Raw genomic sequence first — 15883 nt, forward strand, 5'->3', positions numbered from 1 at the left:
GGGAGGACAGTAGCTCAGCCCCACCAGGACACCAGTCGACCAGATGGACAGACCTGCCCTGGGCCCGATCCTGGAGGTGGGTTTCTTCTAGGGGAGTGGGTGGAACTACTTTCAAAGGCCCCTCAGGCTGCCCTGAGGCCCACCTATCCACCCAGGGGCTGATACCCTGAGCATGAAGCCTCAGGCCTCTGGCTTGACCCCAACGATTGCTCCAGGACTGTGCCAGGGCTGGGAAGGCTACAGGCCCTCTGCAGAGAAGCTGGGACCCCTGAGGCCAGACCTCGGCCCCCATTAACTCCAGAAACTTCCTGGAACCAGACTGGCCAAGTCAGACAAACGGGCCTGAGGTCTCCTTGCTCAGATAAGTAGAATATTGACTGGGGACCTGGGGCAGAGGGGGAGCTGGCCCCTCTGGTCTCCCTGACTCATCTGAATTTGGGGCTGGCACGCAGACACCCATCAGGTCCCAGGCCAGCCAAGGTCACACATGGTGGCCCCAGCAGACGTTGGGCCCACGGGCCTGGCTGCCAGGAGGGGTTACCCTGACCCACACAGAGGTGGGCCTTTCTCCAGCCTCATCTCCTCTAAGGAGACACAAAACAGGCCCGGACGCGGGCATCCCAGGATCTGCGTCCAGCAGGGGAGGAAGGCAGGGCAGGGCTCGGACAGCAGTGAGTGTTTTTAGAAAAGCAGCAGCTCCTTCGGACCTAGTGGGCAACGGAGGACCGGGGCTATGCCCGCCCAGACGGGGGTTAGCCAACTCCAGACCCACGTCAAACACGCACAAAAATAAAGTCACAAGCTCCAAAGCTGGAGGGGGTTGGTCAGAGGAACGCGGAGGCACAAGATTAAGGACACCGGGATGGGGACAGACGGGGCGGGTGGGGCTGGAGGGCCGAGGCGGGGGAGGCCTGCAGACCTGGCGAGGTGAGTGCGTGTTCGCTCCGTCCGTCAGCAGCGGTTATGGGTATAGCAGCGGGCAGGCTGGCACTGGCATTCAGAGGGTTAAAAGCATTGGCGCTGAGCGGGGGCTCCTCCCACTGATCATATTTACCCATGAGCGCCTTTCTAATAATGGCCTCCAGCCCCATGTTGGTGCTGGCATGCTCCTGCACCGCCTGGCTTCTGCAGGTCATGAGGCCTGGGAGAGAGACACACACACAGGGGCCAGGGGGGCCGGAGGGACAACGGAGAGAGGGAGAGAGTAGCAGAGGGGGGGGAGGAGAAGAGAGAATACACAGTGAGCACATTTTGGCAAAGCAACATGTTTCATTTCCCTATCCCCCCTTGCATTCCTGCGGCGTGGGCGTGGGGTTGGGGGGGGCCCTCGGACTCGGGCCCTGAGGTTTGGGAGGCGAGATGACCACCTCCCACTCTCTCCTACTCTGCCCTCTGGGAAATCAGAAGCCCCTTTGCAACCCCCCCACCCCGAAATCCCAGCTGGGGCTGCTTCTCTTATAAAATTCCAAGTGGCCTTGAAGAGGAAGTCGGGGGAAGGTAGGTGTGTGTGTGTGTGTGTGTGCACGCGTGCGTGTGTCAGGGTGGAAGTCAGAGGGGGACACCCTGTTTGGGGAGACACAGCTGGCAAACCAGGTCAAGCCAGAGCTCGGTACTGGGTTGGGGGGGGTTTCACCCTGGGTTCCCGGGGCTGGCGGGGGCTGAGGAAGAGACTCTGGGAGGGAAGGTGACCCCTGTGAGGTCTGGGACCCTCAGGGCCCACACTCCCGCCTGCACCCCGCCCCCCTGCCAGCACTGGGCCTAACTCTCCTCCCCCAGCCTCTCCCCCGCCCGGGAGCCACGAGGAGAGAGAGGTGCAGAGACGGACGGTGAAGTGGGGGTCGTAGCCATGCAGTTACAGTGCGTGCAGGGGACAGGGCAGAGCTAGAGACACTTGCATGACCGCCCCCAGCCCGGCCGCCTCGTCATCAAACGGTCGAATCCACACACCGGTCCCTGACGGGCCCCTGCGGACACCCGCTACGTCGCAGCCACAAGTTCTGCCTTTCTCATTCACCATGTTCTGTCCCTTTCTCATTTTCTTGGGGATCATTCTGGGGACTTTCACAAACCCAGGGACGTGTCTCTTCTCCGCATTTTTGCTAAACCAGACTGCCCACGAAGCTCAAGCCCCCTCTGCCTGCCGTCCTCGGGCAACGTCTGCACGGATTTTAAAACTTGCACTCTGGCCAAGCGCACCGACAGCCAGCGGCCGCCCCGGCTCGTCTGTGAGCTACACGGACGGCTTCGCGGCGGCTTTGAGAACCACGCTTCTGGACAACCATTTGCTCCCTGCATTTTGTTTTTCTTTTCCTCCTTTTAGCTTCAAACGCAGCCAAAACCAGGGACACACTCCATCTTTTTAGCTGTGTCTTGGCCCCATTTCACCGGCATCAAAAATACATACATAAAAGGGGGGGAAAAAGCCATATCGCTCAATAACAAGCAGTATTTCCAGCAGAGGTGAGCACTGGGGGGAAAAAAAAGTATTCGTGGTGCTCCTAAGAAAACAGCGAGGAGTGGAAAAGACGACGTGAGGGGTACGGGCTGCGGCGGTCTCTTGCAGGGCGGCATCTAGCGAGCCCGATGTTCCCGAGCCTTCCGCCCAAGGTCACGGGTGCGCGGTCGGACGGTGCCAGGCAGGAAGGAAGCTTGACCGCTTCCGGTTACAGAGCCAAAGTCTGACGTGGGGGCTGAGCAGGAGAGACCGGGGCCTGCAGACACGTGTGCGTGCGTGCTGAACTGCTCACAAGAAGTCGAACAGGATTTACACGAAGTCTTGGCGCAGACCTTCGTTGCAGTGCCGCACGAATTTCTACGGACATATGCGCCTGTGTGTCCATGGCCTGCGTCAAGGACTGTGACGTTCTGGACATTTTCATCTCTAACCATCTCGTTGGTTCGACTAAATTGTCTCCTCCCCATTGTGCGAGGCTCAGTGACGGCCCCTGGATCTAGGCTCTGGGTAGACAGACGAGCGCCGGTCCAGACCCCCACTTGGAGGCCCTGACGACCCTTTGATAAAATCCAGTGGTTGTGCCAGGGCTCGAGGCCCCTCTGATGGCCCGCGGGAAGGCCAGCCCACATGCCCTCTGCTCCTCCGGCCTCACACCCTCACTGAAGGCCCAGGGCACAGAGGACACAGCCCTGCAAACGACACTGGGACCTCCGCCCCACCGGACAAGGTCTGCCCACGGAGGTGCCAGTCCCGGCTCTGCTCTGGGCTCAGTCTCTTCGCGCCAGACTTCCGAAGGCAACTCCCTAAAGCCCTGCCCCGGGCCTTCCATGCAGCAGCGGAAACATACCCTGTGGCCCCTACCAGCGGCTGGGGACCCAACCCCGAGGGTCCCCCAAGTCCCAAACATCACAGTAGGCTCAAGTTTTAGTTTAAAAATGCACGTGGGTTTTCACCCATCTCCATAACACATCTTCGTGGTTTGCCCAGCTGGTTCGAATTTTCGAGTAAAACGGGTGTTCTCTCTATAAAAGCGCTCCCGTGGACCCTGAGTGAAGTCCGTGAATACAAAGCACACGCCCACTCTCCCCATCCACACTCAGACCCCCATCCGAGGCCCCGGCAGGCCACTGGTGTTTCCAGATAGTCATGTGTGCTCCTAATTCGGTGCTGAACACACCAGGAGGCCTTGGCATGTAACTCCAATGCAGACTCCTCGCAAAGCCTCGCCAGCCTTTTGTGTGAGTCTGTGTCCCCGCTGCTGGGTTTGCGGAGTCCAGAGGGAAGGACACACTTGAACTAAGAACAGTTTCCCGTCTACAGGACTATGGCTGGGGTGAGGGCTCCAGTGACCTCCCAGGCCACACTCCCTGAGTCTCCTTCCAGATCCCACACACCAGCCTAACCTCCCTAGCGCGCAGCCATGAGGGGGGACAGGGAGAGCAGGGAGGGGGCTGGTGGCCGTGGAGCCCAGGCTGGCCAGTTACCTGCTCCGGTGATGGCGGGCATGTTGAAGATCTCCGTCCCGGGCTGGCCGATATCTGGGGGGCAGGTGACAAGATGGGTAAGGTCTATGGGCCCACAGGTCCTAGGAAGTCACCTGCCCTCCCCCCCGCCCCGTCCTCTGTCCAGTCTAGGCAAGGTGACCAGTGCACACAGATTCAGCAGGTCTGGGGCAGGGCTGGAGAGCCGCCTCTCTCACCAGCTTGCTGGGGCTGCCGACCTGCTGGCCCACCCACCGCACCTGGCAGGGCTCTGGAGTTACCGGCCCAGGCCGGGGACTATCTGCAAGGCCGCTGCTCTAGCCCCAGCAAGTTTCTGAAAAGCCTCTGCGATGCCCCCAGACTGCCCCCAGCTGACGATCCCCCGCCGGGGACTGTGGTGGGTTCTTTCTGTGCTGTGATCTGCTACGTGCCAGGCACTGCACTAAGGGTGGGGGAGCGAGGTTAGGGTTTTCATCCATGAGCCGCACAAATGGAGGAAAGATCACAAATACGGTGAGCACTGCGAGCTGGGGACACACAAGGCCCCTGGGTGGGCAGGACCCTGCTACTCAGTATGGGGCTTAGCACAGAGCCACTCACGCAAGTATTCGCCATGTGCCCCCGGTGTGCCCCACACCGCGTCCCGCACCGGCCCGCAGCAACCATGGAGGGAGAGCTCCCCCAGGGCTCCCTGAACGTCGGGGGAGGGGCCGGGGGAGAAGTGGTCGCGGGCCCCCCGTGCTTTGGCAAGCACCCTGTGGGTTCCACGGCCGTGCCGGCCCCCAGCCCCACAGGGGCCCCAGTCCCGGGTGGGGGGGCGCTTATTATACTCTGGCTCGTCCCGGGTGGGGGGCGCTTACTATACTCTGGCTCATCCGGGGGGGGGGCGCTTACTATACTCTGGCTCGTCGGGGGGCGGGGGGCGCTTACTATACTCTGGCTCGTTCCGGTTGTGGGTGTTGAGCTTCTTGTTAATCTCCTGTTTCTTGGACTTGACCATGGCGGAGTTGCTCTCTGTCAGTTTGCTGAAGAAGGCCGGTGGCTGGCTGGTGTTGCCTGGAGACTTGGAGCCCATCCTGCTGCAAAGATCAGACACCCCAGGTCAGTGGGCTCAGCGCTTAGCTTGCACACCTTTGACGATGGGGCACTCGTCACTTGACCTGCCTCAGAAATTCAGAACCAAGCTTCTACCCCACACCTACAGCCTTCACCTCTCAGGGACCACACGTCTCCTGCAACCTTCTCTGTAGTTCACCGATCCTTGGGCTCAGGCTGTCTCTGCAGAGCCCCAGCAACAGCCTGGCCCCTTGAAAAGCACCTCAGGAACTGGACATACGCTCAGACCACATCCTTCCCCAAGGCCCACGGACCTGGCTTTTTTTTTTTTTTTTTTTTAAGATTTCATTTATTTGAGAGAGAGGGAGACAGCCAGTGAGAGAGGAAACACAAGCAGGGGGAGTGGGAGAGGAAGAAGCAGGCTCCCAGCGGAGCAGGAACCCGATGTGGGGCTCGATCCCAGGACCCTGGGATCACGCCCTGGGCCGAAGACAGATGCTTAACGACTGAGCCACCCAGGCGCCCCATGGACCTGGCTTTTTTTCTCTGTCCCCAACTACCTGATTGGTCCGGCACATTTAGCTCATCATTTCTCAGGTCCTCAGCAAGTGCCAGCAGTGAGGGCCAGGCCTGAGCCAAGACACCCCAGTCCAAGGCCCAGGAGGCTGACACAGAGCTGTCACATCCACTCAGCAGGCCTGAGAGATCTCAGCCCCACACTAAAGCCCTTGTCAGCCCCCAATGCACAGCGGGGGACCGAGGCCATAAGCGGGCAAAGGGGCCGAGTCTCGAGCATCCCGGGGGCAGGGCGGGGTGCCATGGAGGTACCTGGGCTCTGCCGGCTCCCCGTCCCGGTACAGCAGTGGGTACATGGCGCTTCGGGGATGGGCAGCCTCTGCCATGCCCTCCGGTGGGGACACGGGCTCGATAGCGTCCTCACTGCTGCCCAGGGCCGACGTCTTGCTTGGCTCTGGAGACCTGAGTGGAGAGAGGGTCCCCGCTGTGGTCAGAGTTCAGCACTCTCTCCCCCGAAATGACGCAGGGAGGTGCCACTCTCTGAACTCCCCTCCCAACGCTGCCCTGCTCGACATCAGCGTTCAGCCACTCCTTCCACAGAGGGCTGGACGGCTGCTATTTTGGGCTGTGTGGGCCACGCGTGGTCTCTTTTCCAACCCTTAGCTCCTGGACTGTGGGCTGGATTTGGCCCATGGGCGGTAGCTGCCCCCTGCTGCCCCCCATGTCAGGGACCCCACTGTCCCCTCAAAGACATCTGCTGTCTTCCTGCCCTTGTGCCCCTCATGCGGCACCCTCCTCGAGCTGGGGGCCTCCCCCAACCCCAGCGCTCCTGGGGGTACCCCGAAGTGAGTGCACATGTGCCTGCAGTGAGGCTGCTCGCAGAGCACACAGCTCTGGCTCGAATCCCGGCTCTGTCACTTACTGGCTGCGTCCCTGTAGGTAAATGAACTGGCTTCTTCATACCTTAGTTCCTTCATCGGTGACACGGGGACAACACCGCCTACCCTTGCGGGGCTTGCAGCGAGAATCCCGGTTAACACGTGGGAAGTACTTAGCTTGCTGTCTGGAACCCAGAGTGTGACGCACCTACCAGCACCGTGGCCTTGAGCAAACTCCTCTCCCTGAGCCTCAGTTTCCCATCTGCGCCATGACAGCAGGCGGCCCTTGCACTTGGCTCAACCGTCCCCCATCTGACAAAGGCCTCCTAGCAGCTGAACGGCAAGGTCACTACGCCCGACACTTACCTCTTGCCCCCTTCACTGTGGGGCGAGCCACGAGCCGGGGCGCCGTGGTCCGGCGGGGGGAGGTAGAGGTCACTGGGTGGGCGGCGGAGGTCCAGGACGGGGCAGCTGGCTCCGGGGAAGGAGTAGAGGGGGGCAGGGAGGGGCGCGTTGAGCTGCTGCGGGTGGTGCCGCGTGTAATCCTGCGTGATGACCTCCTGCAGGCCAGAGGTCGGGGGAGAGGTGCAGGGTCATACAGCAGCCATCCCACCAGAACCTTCTGGGTGGGCAGAGGCTAGGCTGAGCTCTGGGGATAGAACCGGGCGTGGTCCTTGGCTCCCGGGTGCTTCAGCCCTGCATACAGCAGCCTCAGCACTCTGTGCGTGCAGGGCAGTGGGCGTGGTGGAGGCCTCAAAGTGGTGGCCCCTGATGGGTCAGATTCCACCTGCCATGGACTCATGCACCCCAGGCTCCATTAGCTGGATGAGGAGGCAGCTACCATGTCCGAGTTAGAGACTATGGAACCCCTGGCATGGCTTGCCCTTGCCAACCCCTACATCCTGTGTCCGGTCCATCAGGACTCAGTTTACCCCCCAGACCAAGAGGCTGCATGTGGCCCTCCCCCTCCCTTCCCTGGGACCTTATCCTGGCCTAGGTTCACAGGCGATGAGGAGAGGGCAGAGAACGGGTAGTTACACTGATGTGCTGTGCCAGGGTGACCACCCTCTGGTGACCTTTGACCCCTGGGGTGGTCTGGAGCAGCGGGCTGGACGAGGACTGGCTCTCGGGCAGCGGCCGCAGGTGTGAGAGGTGTGCAGCCTCAGCGCCAAGCTTGCCAGGGCCTGCGGGCAGAGCAGAGCAGGTCAGTCTGGGGGCGGGGGGCTGAAGGGTGGGCCTGGTTGGGGGTGTGTCCCTGAACCCCAGCTCTGCCCTCTGAGCTGTGGGGCGGGGCCCATCCCTCCGCCTCTGGCTGCCTCGGTTTTCCTACCTGCACGATGGGGCGACGGCGATCCCTCTCTCAGGGCGGTGCTAAGTGGGGTACGTGGGGGTGCGTGGGGGGGCCTACCTGGCTGCTTGTGCCGCAGATCCCCCTCCAGGTGGCTCTTGTCGAGCTCCTCGAGGTGCTTGGGGAGCCCCTTGTCGTGGGTCAGGCTGGGTGAGCTCACGGGGCTGACGGGCTCCACCCCGTCGGGGCTGTAGCTGCCGCCGTGGTACCCTACAGTGGGCAAGGCCCCGGGTCAGGCCGGCGCCAGGACCCAGGGCTGGGGCCGCCCCTCCCAGCCCACCCTCCCATGCTGGCTGGGGCCCCCAGGCCGGAGGGGGGCTGTGGGCAGATGGAGAGAGGGAGCGAGCCAGAGCAGGGGCTGCTGGCCGGCCAGGGGTGGGGAGAGGGACAGGCGGAGGAGAAACACAGCTGGACACGCAAGCAGACAGGCCAGGAGACAGAGCCAGACCTAGGGACAGTGAGAAACACAGACCCACCCAGACAGTGGGGGCCAGGGGGGAAGAAGAGTCTCTAGGAAAGGGGATGCAAGAGTGAGATCGGTGGGGGGGTGTGGCAGGGAGTGACACTCAGGTCCCAGGACCCCGCCTGGGCCACAATCCCTGTAGCCCCCAGTCCAGCAAACAGGAGCCCAGGGCAGGGGCCTGAGGCACGAGGCAGGGGGCAGAGGCCTCTCCTTCTCCCAGGGGATGCTGGGCAGCAGGTCAGCAAGGGGGATGTGGGGTCAGGGCACCCCAAGACCCCCTCACAACCCAGGCAGGGTGCAGGGGTCGGCTCCTCCTGCAGAGTCGGGTGCTTCCTGCCCCTCCAGGTCTTCTCCCAGACAGTCTGCCTCAGCGGGCGTCCTCCAAACCAGACTCACCCACATGGCAGCAGGCGTCAGCCCGAGCCCCTCTGCAGCCCCACTCCCTGCTCCCCAAACACAGGCGCAAAGGTTGGGAGATGGGAGGCGCAGTTGAAGTCAAAATCACAGATCCATTCATTAAAGGAAAAAAAAAAGCGAAAATCCAAAAAAAAAAAAAAAAAAATCATGATAAAACAATGTGCAAATGATGAGGTGCCCCCAAATCAGAGGAGGGTGGGCAGCAGCTTGAGGAATAAACCATCAGAGCGTGCAATCGACGAGGACGAGTTTCAAATCAAAATACCAAAACCAACTAAAAATGGGGGGAAAAATAAAAAGCAGAGATCTGAAAATATCTTTAGGCCACAAGACGGGGTGGGTGGGCGGCGGGGCCGGAAGTCTTACCATCGCGAGGGGAGTCGTTGGCCAGCGAACCTCCTTCTCGCGGCCCTTTATCGTGAGCAATTTGACGCATGATTATCGCGTCTATGAAGGTGGCCGCTGTCAGGGTGGTCTTACCCAGAGAACGGAGCTCCAGTTCCTGGATGGAAAAGGGTTTACTTTGAGTCTTTTCCCGGTGCAGGTCCGCGGCCGAGGCAGGCGGCGCAGGCTGGTCCGGGCTGGCGTGGTGGGGTGCGAGGCTCTTTGCTGGGGTGCGGGCGATGGCCATGTGGCTGGAGCCGGGGGGCGCCAGGGGCCGCGGCTCGGAGCCCTTGCTGGGGGAGGAGGCGGGCTCCAGCCCCGTGCGGGCCGGGGGCTTGGCAAGGAAGGCGTGGCCGGTGTCTGCACGGGGCCGCTCGGGCCGGGCGACCCTCGGGGCCTCCTTGGGCAGCAAGACGGGCTCCATGAGGGTGGGGTAGACCCCGTCGAGGGTGCTGCCCAGTGGACAGTGGGTGGTGGGTGGGAATGTGGCAGCCGGGCGGACAGGCGAGGAGGTGGACGTGGACCTGGGGGAGGAGAGAAGGTGGTCAAGGGAACTGTGGAAGCATATCGCGGGGGGCGGGGGGGGGGGCAGGACCAAGGCAGGGTCACTCCCCTCACACTTCAGCACCCGGATGGGTCTCCACTGCCCTGGAATAACCCTGCCCTCCCAATGCGGCCTGAGAGGCCCTGCCGTGCTCAGCCTCACCTGCTCACTTACACATTTATTCACCGTCTCCATCACTTAAGACTTTTTCCTGAACACCTGCTATGTGTCAGGCACTGTTCTAGGCACTGTTCTAGAAACTGCTCTAGACATTGAGGAATATGGCAGCCAACAGACAGAAGCACCTTACGCTCCAGCCGAGCGGACTGTATACAAGAAAACAGAGAAGGCACGCCCCTGAGTACGGCTCAAAAACAAGATGGGGTGAAGAGAGAAAGACGCTGACTGGGGCTGGCAGGTGAGCCACGGGCTGCTCAGGACACATGAGGGAATGAAGGAGCCACGGGGAGAGCAGGAATACCAAGGGAAAGGCCCTGAGAATGCTGGGAGAACGGGAGCTGGGGGATTAGAGAAGGCACAGGACCCGGCTCTCCCACCCCAGCCGCCAGAGGCCACACGGGGCTCCCTGGGATGCCTGCCGGGCCCTGTGCCTGGAGTGCTGCTCTTGAGGGTCGTGTCTCTTCCTCCAAGCAGCCTTCCTTGATTGCTGTCTGGTCTAGGCCATAATCCCCAGCAGGGCAGGGCTTGCATCACGGTGTCCCCCACACCCAGCATAGTGCAAGAGACACACTGCAGGTCGGCCAGGAAGGACTGCACCGACACGTACTCTCTGATCGTCACGGGTAAGTGTAATTCTCCCCGCTTCACAGAGGAGGACACTGGCGCTTGGATGCAAACTGGCCCGACTCCAGCCCTCGGGGCCTCTCTGTCAAGCCCAGCGGCTCCATGAGGAAGTGCCCTGCCCTTCACAAACCCTCACTCCAGCTGCCAGTGGGAAAGGCCCGACTGCCCCATGACAGTTTCTAAGCAGCTTACTGCTGGTGTGAAGAGCTGGCCGTCGTGCATGACTGCTAACTGTGCTCTAAGCAGCCAGGTGCTTCGGCTTCGTGTGACTGCTGGGTGTCTGAGTCAGTGAGGGCACAGCCAACGCTTCTGGGAAACGAGGCTGTCACTGTCCCAAACTGGAACTGTGGCAGGGTGGTAGGTTATGATTTAGAGCGGCCAAATGGGGGGAGGGTGCTTGTATGAACGGAAACTTCATCTTGGAAGAAGCACCTGTCCCCGAACAGGACCCTGAGCAGGGAAGGGCACAGGGGAAGCTCCCTCCCCTGCATTAGGCAGCTCTGCCCCCAGGCCTTGTGGGGGGATGTCACTGGAGGGGACTTGGGCCCCTTGCAAGAGTGAGTGGACTGTGGGGGGCACACCTGGGACCTGTAGAGATTCTCCCAGCTTAAGAGAACCATGAGGTTTTGTTTAGGCAAGATGGACAGATCTCCTCCTCGTTAGGGGCGTGCTAGAGTCAGGGGAGGGCCAGGAGTCTCTCCCCACAGCCCTCTCTTGTCTGTCCCTCTCCTCTCCACAGACTCTCTCTGAACCCAACAACCTACCACCTACTCACTCATCCACTCCCCCAACCCGCCACCCATCTATCCAACTTACCATCTACCCATGCACCTGCCCACCCACCCTCCACCCACCCTCCACCCACCTACTTGCTCACCTCTCCCTCGACCTATACCCAGTGCCCTGCCCACCCCCCACCCATCCAGCCACTCGCCTAACCCACCCAGCCACCCACCTGTTCATCCAGCCCAGCCACTGTCCACACACCACCCACCCGTCTATCCACCCACCTACCCCGTCATCCACCCACTTACCCGCTCAATGATCCATTCGTCTACCCACTCACCCGTTCACCTGTCCACCGACCCATCCTTCTAACCCAATCTCCCATCCACCCGCCTGCCAAATATCTGCCCGTTCACCCACCCATCCAGCCTCTCCCCTGCCCTTCCCTCCACCTACCCACGCATTGTCTATTCATCCACTTACCCACCTGCCCTCCTGCCTCCTACCCCAACCCGCCATCCATCTACCTACTTTCCTGCCCGTCGTTCACGCGACCGTTTACCTCCCGACCCATCAATCCACGCGTGCATCCATCACCCGCCCGCCTGTCCCCTCCCTTGTGCCAACCTGGCCCACCTCAGGACCGTGGGCGTGCTGGGCTCCACGGAGGTGATGATGCCCTTCATGCCCGTGTTGTGCAGCACGCTGGGTCTCTGCTGGATGGCGTCCTGGGTCCGGGGTGAGATGGGCGAGTGCTGGTGGGAGTGCGAGTGGGAGGCGGGGCGGCTGCCGCTGCTGCTGCCTCCCCCACCCCCGCCGCCACTGCCGCTGCCGCTGCTCTGCTCTGTACCTGGTGGGGACAGGCTGTGGCGTCAGGGGCGCAGGCCTCACGTGGCCCGTGAGGACCCCCAGAGGCTGGGGCGGGGACCTCTGACGCCCTACCGGGTCTCCAGATGGGCGCGTGCTCCACAGTGGCGGCGGACGTGAGGATGGACTTCTCGCGCTCCCGTTCACGCTCCCGATCTCGGTCGCGCTCCCGCTCCCTCTCGGACGAGGAGGCGGTGGAAGGTTTTGTCAAGTGAGTGGGACCCCCTGGCAACCAAAAGTCCCGCGATTCAGCCCAGCGCTCAGGGAGGGCCTGGACTGGTCCTCTGGGGTGGACAGAGGACACCCGGCCACCTTCCTCGGACGCCAGGATCCCAAACCCAGGACGGGGGCAGGGGTGTTACCCGGGGAGAGCGGGGAGCTGCTGAGCCGGCTGCTGAAGTGCTGGGGTGCTGTGGGGAGGTAGGCGAGGCGGTCCATGGCGGTGGCGGGTGTGCCTGGTGTTGGAGGCACCAGCACGGGTAGGTGTGGCACTTGGGACAGGTCGATGATGCCTGCAAGAGGAGGTGGGGGCGGGGGTTGTAGGAGGGGCAGGAGGGGCCAGGCCACCCCGTCAGCTGGAGGGCAGGGTGCCCTTGTGAGCTGGGGCGCTCCCTCCTGCTGAGCACCAGGCCCCTCGGGCCCGTCTTCTGAATGCCAGGCTCTCGCAGCCCCACCTCCCCTTGGCTCGCGAAGCCCAGAAGTGGCTGTGTCCTGCAGCCGGCACCCCGCATTACCTCGGCGTGTTCTTCCTTTTCTCCCAACCTCTCGCCCCATACAATCAGTCCCTGTATTCAGTCCTCACTGTCTGAAATACCCAGCATGACTGGTTTTTCCAAATGGACCCTAAGTGGTACTCGGTTGTTCCAGAAGGTTCCAGAGGATGACTTTAATGCACTTACAAAGCAACCACAGGCTGTTTGCAAGTCAAGGGAACCAGAAATACAAACTATTTTGATCCCTTTTTTTAACGCCCAGAACCCTATATACCAGGAGCACCCAGCCGCCGGTGTACAGCTCCGTGTGCACCCAGGACGCACACGGCTACCAGACACACACTCACAGCACACACCACCCTCCACCACCTGCCAGGTCTGCGCGCACAGGGTGGTCACACCGCCCAGACCTCCGGCACACCCATGTCCTCTGCACCGTCGAGCGGGCCCGGGCAGACAAGGACTAGGGCCGACTCTGGATGGGGAGGGTCTGCCCACCCACTTGCCAGCAAGTGCCCGGCCCCACCCACCTCGAGGGCCGGCGGCGTAGTTGAGAGCCAGTGAGGACTCGCGGGGTGACAGGCCCCTCAGCATGTCAGCTCGCTGGGCCATGGCGGTGGCTGCGTTGTGGTGCATCTGCTGCGAGGTGATGTAATCGTTGATGATTGTCTGGCGGTTCTCCAGCGCTGCCGTGTCGGGGTAGCCGCGGATGAGGTACGGTGGGTACAGGTGCGGGTAGGTGGGGTTGGGGGCCAGGTGTCGGGGCAGATAATAGGCAGCGGCTGCAGAGAGGAGAGGGGCAGGGTCAGACTGCCCCCCCACTCCTATATGTGACGACTTCTCCCAAAATACCCCCCACAACTCAGAATGGAGGGCCTAGACATAGAAAAACCCTTGCTCCTCAAAACACATAGGGATACCTTCTACTGATAATGTTCTTCAGATCAAAGTTCCCCCAAACAAAGGGCATCCAAAATGTAGATCACTAAGATACCGACGGGATGCATCCTTCTAAACAGATTTTCAGACCATGTCCATCTGAGGAACACTCAACACTTCAGCCCTCTTTTGATACATTTGCAATTTTAAAGGCACTGATAAGTTCTGCAGGGAGAGAAAACCACTGAAAAATATCTTCTGACCTAAAATGTTCACATGATTGTATCACTGGGTCTCTCCACCCCTACACCTCAGTTTCCCCATCTAGCAGAGTTTAGTTGAGGCCCGAGGAGTCCTTGGGCTGACAATGATGAAGCCCCTGACCCCCTGCTGTGGGGTTCTATTGGTCCAGGACAATCACCTGCATCAAGAGGGATTCCTCGGGGTATAGAGGCGGGATCGAAGGCCAGTGGGATGTGGCCACGGTACAGGTCCACACCACTCACGCCCCGAAGCAGGTGCTCATAGGGCGAGATGGGGTGGGGGTGGTGCTCAGGCACGGTGCTGTGGGGGGACTTGGCAATCTCACGGGGTGTCGATGTCAGCTTTCGGTCCTGGGATGCCTTGCTAGACGAGAGGCTGCCTGTGGGGACAGGCCAAGGGGGGTTAGCATCGGACCTCTGTGCCAGGGCTGTCACAGTCCCCCACACGGGGGCCACCGAGGCCAGGGTTTATGGGAGGCCATCGGAGGGTGGGCGCTCTGGGATCCAGGGACCAGACTCTGCCTTCACCTGTTCCTTTGCCTCAGCTCCTGTGTTCTTTCATTTACTTATTTGCTTCTGTGTTTTTGTTCTTTTTAAAAATTCACTCATTCATGCTCTCATTTGTTCCCTTATTATTCATTCATTCATTCATTCATTCATTCAGGTAATCAAAAAATATTTATGGAGCCTCTACTACACGCCAGGCACTGTTCTAAGAGCTGGAGCCACCCCAGCGAACAAAACGGGCAGGAAACCCGGACCACATGGAGCAGACATCTAATGCTGGAGAAAGGTGATAAACTAGTCTTCAAACGAATTTCTGAGCGATTAATGCTCCAGAGAAAATTTAAAATGTGACCAGAATAGTGGGGGAGGGTCCTAAAAGCCTCCCCAAGAATGTGACTTTGTACAGAGAAATGAAGGACAAAAAGAAGTCTTTTAGGTAACGATCTGAAAGTGGGGAGGTTTCAGGCAGAGGGAACAGCTGGTGCAAAGGCCCCGAGCTAAGTCACAGAACGGAGAGGAGGAAGGCAGCTCACTGAGCCTGGGGTGGATAAAGGAACATGGGGACAGTGAGATGGGGCTTGGGCAGGGCCAGCTCCTACAGGCTTGCCACGGCGAGAAGTCACTAGAAAGATTTAAGCAGTAGAGTGGCACGATTTGATGTGAGCTTTTTGAAGGACAATTCTGGCTGCGTTTGGGGTGCAGATTATAGCAGGACAGGAGGGGAGTTGGGGAGGCCAGGTGGGAAATCGTGGTGGTCTGGAGGTGGCAGGGAGGTGAAGATAATTCTGAGTGTAATTCGGGGGCAGAAGCCATGGGTCGGGCAGGTGGAAGGTATGTGGTAGCCCCGAGGGTGCCCCCGGTTTCCAGCCTATGCTGAAGGTGGGTGGGGGGCAGTTTCCTGAGCCGAGGAGTCCACCCGGCACCTACCCCCCACCCTGCACCCCACGCACCCTCCTGCAGGCGCGGGGTGGGCTCCCGCGTGGTCACCGGTGAGCCGCGTGGGAGGTGGCCAGTGAAGGGTGCCCCGTGCTCCTCATAGGTCAGGGGGCTCTGGCGCGGCTTGCCCAGCTCGGGCACGATGACTGGGGCCCCCCGGGTGATGGAGCCCCCCGAGCTGCCGGCTGCCCCTGGCCGGCTCTTCAGGCTCTCCTCGTAGCAGGCGCGCTCCAGCGCCCGGGCGTCGGCCATCACATCCAGCGGGTGTACGGGCGGGAACGTGCGGCCGGGGCTGCCGATGATGGAGCGCACGTCATGCTTTTTGGGGCCGGCAGAGGATGTACCAGTGTCATACTTGAGCGGGGTGCCCTGGGGAGAAGGGTGTGTGAGCACCAGCTGCATAATGGCTCGGAGCTTCAGTTTCACAGCCACAAAATGGGAGCAATGTTTCACGCCGTTTCACAAAGGACTTTGCTAAACCTAAGATCAGGACACGTGTCACTGCCCTGCCCGCCCGTCCTGGCCCCAGAGCCACCTGCGGGGTTGCAGAAGGGGCACAAAGTTCAGCCCTCCCTGGAGCAAGTGGGGGACCCTCTGTTGGCCCCTGCAGTATCAGCACCCCCATGTGGGGAAAACCTATCCCCAT

The 15883-nt window shown here is 60.9% G+C and overlaps 1 protein-coding gene across 1 annotated transcript in view; it reads right to left on the minus strand.

Annotated features, from left to right (window-relative positions):
- NCOR2 (nuclear receptor corepressor 2) overlaps positions 1 to 15883 on the minus strand; it is a 172146-nt gene that overhangs the window by 2061 nt on the left and 154202 nt on the right. Inside the window, 14 exon segments of the mRNA XM_087857429.1 lie at positions 920 to 1141; positions 3940 to 3993; positions 4867 to 5012; positions 5821 to 5970; positions 6753 to 6946; positions 7425 to 7570; positions 7795 to 7944; positions 8981 to 9522; positions 11709 to 11922; positions 12015 to 12164; positions 12302 to 12451; positions 13183 to 13434; positions 13953 to 14174; positions 15252 to 15606. Coding sequence (XP_087713555.1) covers positions 920 to 1141; positions 3940 to 3993; positions 4867 to 5012; positions 5821 to 5970; positions 6753 to 6946; positions 7425 to 7570; positions 7795 to 7944; positions 8981 to 9522; positions 11709 to 11922; positions 12015 to 12164; positions 12302 to 12451; positions 13183 to 13434; positions 13953 to 14174; positions 15252 to 15606 — 2947 coding nt within the window.

This window comes from Ursus americanus, chromosome 30 (genome assembly GCF_024610735.1).
Source record: "Ursus americanus isolate L20-20 chromosome 30, mUrsAme1.1.p, whole genome shotgun sequence".
In the NCBI taxonomy this organism is placed as follows: domain Eukaryota; kingdom Metazoa; phylum Chordata; class Mammalia; order Carnivora; family Ursidae; genus Ursus; species Ursus americanus.